This window comes from Alosa sapidissima, chromosome 20 (assembly GCF_018492685.1).
Source record: "Alosa sapidissima isolate fAloSap1 chromosome 20, fAloSap1.pri, whole genome shotgun sequence".
In the NCBI taxonomy this organism is placed as follows: domain Eukaryota; kingdom Metazoa; phylum Chordata; class Actinopteri; order Clupeiformes; family Clupeidae; genus Alosa; species Alosa sapidissima.
Genome location: NC_055976.1, coordinates 16767475 through 16774974, shown reverse-complemented (window position 1 = coordinate 16774974; position 7500 = coordinate 16767475). Strand labels below are relative to the sequence as shown.

The window sequence follows — 7500 nt, the reverse complement described above, 5'->3', positions numbered from 1 at the left end:
AAATCCACTAGGATTGACTGGATTCTTGACAGCAACTGTGCTGGAGGGTCCACACAAGATAACTGATGCCAAAGGGCGGATGCCACCAAATTATTGATAATAAGGACACGCCCCTTGTAGGATATCTTATTTAAAAGGAATTTCCATTTATCAAGGCGGCCCTTTACCTTTTCAACAGCCCCATCAAAGTTCTTTTGAATAAACATTTCATCCCCTAAAAAAACACCAAGATATTTAAAACCACTCCTGGCCCAATGTAAGCCAGCTGGAAGACTTGGCTCATTTAACCATGTCCCGACCAGCATAGCTAAACTTTTGGACCAGTTTACTCTTGCTGAGGAAACAACATTAAAATCATCAAAAATCTCTAACATAGTGTTTATGTCTCTTTGACCATTCACAAGTACTGCAACATCGTCTGCATAAGCTGACAGTTTAAAAACACTTTCACACGCTGGAATTCTCACCCCCACCAGCTCTTTCCTCAGCTTTACCAATAGAGGTTCAATTGCCAGGGTGTACAACATACCAGATAAGGCACAACCTTGTCTGACCCCCCTGTGGACTTTAAAAGGAGCACACAAGTCACCATTAACCTTTAAAATACTCTCAATGTCACAATACAGAACTCTAATCATATCAATAAACTCTGGGCAAAAACCAAAGGCTGCCAGAGCACTCCACAAATAATTGTGCTCTACACGATCAAAAGCTTTTTCTTGGTCAATGGATACTAAGCCGAATTTCAGGTTAAACAGCTTACCTACATCAAATATATCCCTGATCAATGAAATGTTATTTTGAATCAGCCTACCTGGCACACAGTAGGTCTGGTCAGGATGGACAACCTGCTCCACAACTTCACTCAATCTATTAGCCAACGCTTTAGAGAGCAATTTATATTCAGTACAGAGGATTGACACAGGTCTCCATGATCTTATGTCATTCAAATCCCCTTTTTTGGGGAGCAAAGTGAGTATTGCCCTCCGGCAGCTCAGTGGCAACCGCCTCCTGGCAAGACTGTCGCTGAGAACAGTCAGCACATCCTCACCCACTTCTGACCAAAAGGACTTATAAAAGTCCACCGGTAGACCATCCAACCCTGGTGCCTTTCCACACTCCATACTCTGGAGGGCTCTCTGCAGCTCCTCTAGGGTCAAAACCCTTCCAAGGACTGCATTCGCCTCTTCGGCCACCTGGGGTAGGTTCTCAAAGAAGGACTGGTCATCCACCTGAATATCCGAGCTCTCACTCTTATATAGGTCTTCGTAAAAACTGACTGCTCTCTGACGTATTTCAGCCAGATTGGACAACAGAACTCCATCCTCAGAAAGCAGTGAGTGAATGAACCTCCTCTGTCCATTCTTTTTTTCCAAATTAAAAAAGAATTTAGAAGGAGCGTCCATCAATTCCACACTCTGAAAGCGGGACCTGACCAGAGCTCCCTGTGCCTTTATGCCTAGCAGGTCAGCCAATGATTTCTGCTTCGCTTTAACGTTTGCTGTGTAAGTCTGGTTGCCAGTTTGTTCAGCTAAATGCTGGAGTTCAATTATTTCCTTTTCAAGTTTCATCATTGAACGAGTTATGTCCCTTGTGACACTGAAAGTATAATCCTGACACAGTTGTCTTATTTGTGATTTACCAAAGTCCCACCACTGTTGCAACGAGCTAAAAGATGGCTTTGTGTTCTTAAAATCCTGCCAAAACAGTCTAAATACCTCTCTAAAATGGCCATCCGATGACAAGTTATTATTAAAATGCCAATAAGCACTTTTAGACTTTACAGAACTCAAAGAAAGAGAACAAAAAACCAAACTGTGGTCTGAAAAACCAACTGGGATGATCACACATTTCCTAAACAAACTCAGCTGATGCTTAAAACCATAAAACCTGTCCAGTCTAGCCAATGACAAAAGGTTATTGTAGGAGTGAACCCATGTGTATTGCTTCTGAGTACTGTGAAAGTTCCTCCAGACATCAACAAGCTCATTTGCATTCATCAGTTCTATGAGTCTTCTGCGTGAGGGCATGTGTGGCTCTACATGATTCCTATCCATTGCATTTTCAGTACAATTAAAATCACCTCCCAGGAGTAAAAAATCCTCAGATTCACAATTGCGTAGAGCATCATTTAGCATATTCAAGAAAAGCATTCTATCAATTGGTGTAGTGGGTGCATAAACACACAAAAAAACAAAGAAATTGTTTTCAAATTGGGCTCTGACTTTTAGGAGTCTACCCTTGACTAATTCCTCAGTCTGGTAGGAAATGGGAGTAAAGGTCCGAGAAAACAGAATAGCAACCCCACCACTATTGGAAGTGTTGTGACTTAAAATAGACAGGCCATCAAACTCACTTGCCCAGTCAGCAGCAATTGAGGCGTCAGAATGAGTTTCTTGAGCAAGAAGCACATCAAATCTATTCTTCTTAATTGTTTCAAACAACAAGGCTCTCTTGCTTCTTTCCCTGGCCCCATTTAAATTTAAAGAAGCAATTCTGATTTCACCCATGATAAAAAGAAAAAAATATAAGAGTTGTGTACACGCCATCATCATAATACATGTGAAAAATAGACTAACATCAGACATCGCTATTTAACAAAACGTTAATCTTGGTCATTATCTTTTTGAGACGGAAGCACTCTGGATTTGTAAAGCAGCCCTCACCCAAAAAAGATTTAGTTTTCGTGGTGAACTGCTCCACATCAGGGAAGTAGTCGTCAATCCGAACATTTCTCATATGTTTTGTTTTTGTCAAGAAGGATTTTATGTCTTCCACACTATAATCGCAACTAGCAAACCCACTATGACGTAAGCTACAGGTAACGCTACAGTCAGAGAAATCACTTTCGTATTCGTTATCTGTGCCGCTAAGATCTGTTAAATTATCGCTCTTTTTAGTCCTTTTAGATCTCTTTCTTTTGGGGGGCATTTTAAAAACATTTTCCTCCGTCTCAATGAGGGATTCATCTAGAGACGCAAGAACTTGGTCATAATTGACAGCAGAAGCACTGCTCTGCGAGTTCTGTGTGGACTGACTCTCAGATTCTGCGTTCACTGCGTCATCTGTGGGAGAACTTTGTTCTCGGCCTACTGGCTTATCAATCGGGGTTACCCCGTTAACCTCTTCCCGCAAAAGGGAAGCATGATCTGCCCCTACTGACTCGGCTGAGGCAGACGAAGGCCCACTGGATACAGCGGGTGCTGCAACCGCAGCAGTAGACGCACCCATTTCGGTAGACTGCTCATCTACCACAATTTCATTAGGCATAGGCCTACTGGTGTTTTCGTGATTTATTTGCACATCACTCGAATTCCCCTTTGCCTTAGGACACGCACGAACAAGGTGCCCTGATTGCCCACAACCAAAGCACTTCATGACACTTGTTGAAGCATAGATAACATAACTGAAGTTATCCACCTTCACGTTTAGAGTTAGGTCCAAATCATCTTTGTTATCTTTTAGAATCATAAATACAGATCGCCTGAACGACACTACGTGTTTCAGAAGTGGGGATTTGCTTCCAATTGGAATCTTTTTAATTGCGGAAACCAATTTACCATACCGTGATAAAATTTCAGCCAAAACCTCATCTTTAATAAATGGGGGAACATTTGACAAAGTCACTTTCTTTGATGGAGTGGAGAGAGGAAGGACGACAGTAAAAATGCCGTCAACCACTAAACCCCTTTCAACCAGCTCATTAGCCAACTCAACCGTGCCCAAAAACAGCACAATCGCATTGTTCATGCGGGCCGCTGACAGAATATTGTCATGCCCTACAACTTCTCCTGCTGCTAAACTACAAACCTCTACACTGGCATTCGATGCTATTTTAACAGCATGACGCCGCGTAAGTTTTTCAAAACTCTCCATACCTGGGGCGGCTGCAACCAAACACTGGAAGCAGACGTCCAGGTAAAACAAGTAACAACAAAACCCCACGCCAGTGATACTTATACTAACCCAAACAGAACCAACCCTTAACACTATAAAGAAGAAAAATAATAATAATAATAATAATGAGATAGAAAAGATAGCAAAAAGATAGAAAAACGCTGTTCCTGGCACAGCGGCCAACAGTCACACTCACTCAAACGCTCGGCTCCGCCCACTCACTCCGACATGCGCACAAAGAGAGAGAGAGAGAGAGAGAGAGAGAGAGAGAGAGAGAGAAAGAGAGGGGGGGAGAGAGAGAGAGAGAGTGGAGGAGAGAGAGAGTGGGAGAGAGTGGGGGAGAGAGAGAGAGAGAGAGAGACGTGGTTAGAACACCCCGCAAGACATCACCAGCACCTCTTATAGGCAGACTTCACATGCACATTAAAAGGACACTCCAGGAGACAACAGGAGGGCACACCAAAGACATTAAGAGGACATTGTAAGGACATTTCACAGATATTATGTAGGCATTACAGGGGACATCAAACGCAAATCATATGGATATTCCAGGGGAAGTGTGTGTGTGTGTGTGTGTGTGTGTGTGTGTGTGTGTGTGTGTGTGTGTGTGTGTGCGTGTGTGTGCGTGTGTGTGTGAAACAGAAAAATAAACAGGCCCTTCAAATCATCCTTGTTTCACCCTTTTGGTGACTGACGTGGTAACTGTGCTGTATAATACCCACAGTGTTGAACCTCTGGCCTGAGTACGGAGCTAGTTAACATTAAGGCTAACCTTAGGAGAGAGGCTAGGTCAGGACAGGCAGAGTCCACATCAGGCCAGGTCAAGTAAAGGTGAGCACTAGGTTTAGATGCCTCCTATTTCTTACATTTACATTTATTCAGTTAGCATATGCTTCTATCTGACTTACATATGATAATTATATTACAAGGGCCACTGTCCCCGGAGCAACATGGGGATATGTGCCTTGCTCAAGGGCACAACGGTGGAAGCATTTTAACCACTGAGCTACCACCGCTACTTGTTGTTGATGCGAAGGGGGTGATAGCGTTATGTGGCTGACACGTAACGCTACAAATAATAAGGCTTCTTTTCTACTGCCCTTTAGTCAGAAGTGAGAGACTTACAGTAGTCAAGCAGAGGGCATGACTCTGGCCAACGTATCAGTAAACTGTAAATTGGTAAACAAGTAAATATGTAAACAAGTAAAAATGTAAAGGCCACGGAATGTGAATTTGTTATCAGCTGCAGTTGCTCTCTGTTTTTCCACCTTACCTCTTCCAAAAGAGGACGCCTCAACATCTGCATAATTCAGCACACACAAACACACTTACACTCACTCACTCACACACACACACACACACACACACACACACACACACACACACACAACACACACACACACACACACACACATATACAAATACACAAATACAAGTAAACAATCATTTTAATGGTATGCAGTACAGAAGGAACGCAGGAACAAACACACACACACACACACACACACACACACACACACACACACACACACACATACACGGAGAGATGCATTCTAATCATTGAGGATTTATGTTTGCAGTCTGCATGAAATTAATTGTACAGACGTGGAGGCGCGGCAGACAAGAGTCGCATGGAAATGGGTTTCACCTTGGCAATGTGCAGCCGATGTGTGTGTGTGTGTGTATGTGTGTGTGTGTGTGTGTGTCACGTGACAGGAGAGGATAGGAGAGATAATCCATCCTGAATGACGGTTGCTGGTCCACTGTGTACACAGAGAGGACACGCCATCATATGTGGGATAAACACACACACACACACACACACACACACACACACAAATACACACACACACACACACACACAAACACACAGGGGCAAAGACAATGATATACACACACAAACATATGTTGGTGTGGCCTCTTTGTACACACACAGAGTCATATGTGAAACAAACACAAAACAAATACAACACGCACACAAACGGACACACAGAGAGAGAGAGAGAGAGAGAGAGAGAGAGAGAGAGAGAGAGAGAGAGAGAGAGAGAGAGAGAGAGAGAGAGAGACACACACACACACACACACACACACACAGACAGACCTTACACAATGTCAGAGCCCCTGTTGCTGAGTGATCATGACTAGAATAATATGGTTGTCAACAAGAAAAAGCAAAGATAAATACACTTCATGAAACAACCATGAGAGAGACAGATACAGAGAGAAGACAGACAGAGAGAGGGGGGGTTAGAAAAAAAGGAGAGAGAGACAGATAGAGAGAGAGAGAGAGAGAGAGAGAGAGAGAGAGAAAGAGGGAAGGGTAATGGGTGAAGGAGCCTACAGTGGGCAAGGCTGCCAGCAATGACTGCAAATCCACTGGGCCCCTCAATCGTGACAAAGGGCAGGAGGGGAAGAAGGAAGGGAGGTTGGAAGAAAGGAGGAGAGGAAGGAAGGAAGAGATGAAGAAAGGAGGAGAGGAAGAAAGGATGGAAAGGACAGAAGGAGGAGAGGAAGGAAGGATGGGGGGAAAGAATGAAAGAAGAAGTAGTTGTGACTCAGGGGGGTGAGGCAGAGAAACACAGAGGGAGAGAAAGAGTGACAGAGCAGGAGGGCAGGAAGGAGGGGAATGGACAGAAGGCTTGCTGTGTGCTGTCCTCTACTCCTGATGTGAATTTAGAAGAGAGGGAGAGGGTTTGAACTTTTAGAACCCTTTATTGATCTATTATATGGCTCAAGGGCATGTTAAACGGGTTACTAAGTAGCCCCATTGACATTTAAATGCCCTTGTTTGAACCATTTGATGGATTATACCAGCCCCATATGCCAAGCACACCAGCATCATGACCATCATCAGGAACTGCAATCACATCATTGGTTTTTCGGGAGAGAGAGAGGAAATGACAGAGAGGGTGAGAGATAGAGATAAAGAGAGTGAGAGAGAGAGATAGAGTTTTCTACAATATAGCACTATTGCTGAAGCTATTACAGTAATCTCCTTTTGGTAGCATTACCATTTATCCTTTTATTTAATTTTGTTTCCTTTCATTGTTTAATTTGAGCTTGATATCAATATTATTGTAAAGTTGATTATTAACATTTCAACATACTGTATTCCTGTAGCTTTGGCAACAGTGACTTTATTCATTCATGCCAATAAAGCACCATTTGATTTGATTTGATCTGAAAGAGATTCAATAGATGGAGGGGTAGAACTGAGGCAGAAGAGAATGAAAGAAGAAGAGGGAGATACAGAGGAGGAGAAATGAAGAGCAAGATAGAAGGAAATAAAAAGTTGAAAAAGGAGAGGAGTCAGAAAGTGGAGAGAGAGAGGGGGATAGAGAGGAGGGAGAGAGAAATAGAAAGGAGAGAGAGGAGAGAGAGGAGGGAGAGAGGGATAGAGAGGAGAGAGAGGAGGAAGAGGAGGGATAGATAGGGGAAACTGTACTGAAGAGATGGAGAGAATAGGAAGGCTGAAAGTGAGGAGGAAGAAATTGAAAGGGAGGATGGTTTTGTGTGTGTGTGTTATGTTCGCGTGTGTGTGTGTGTGTGTGTGTGGACAGAGAGAGGGAGAGAGGAATGCATCATCTGCTGTGGGAGGACACA

At 43.4% G+C, this 7500-nt stretch overlaps 2 protein-coding genes across 2 annotated transcripts in view; one reads left to right on the top strand and one right to left on the bottom strand.

Annotated features, from left to right (window-relative positions):
* Positions 1-3479, bottom strand: part of LOC121694717 — a 5894-nt gene extending 2415 nt beyond the window's left edge. Inside the window, exon 1 of the mRNA XM_042075007.1 lies at positions 2667-3479. Within this exon, the coding sequence (XP_041930941.1) occupies positions 2667-3471 (805 nt within the window). The 5' untranslated portion in view covers positions 3472-3479. The remainder of the gene's footprint in view (positions 1-2666) is intronic.
* The window catches only part of insyn1 (inhibitory synaptic factor 1), a 75529-nt gene that overhangs the window by 43012 nt on the left and 25017 nt on the right, over positions 1-7500 (top strand). The window lies entirely within an intron of this gene.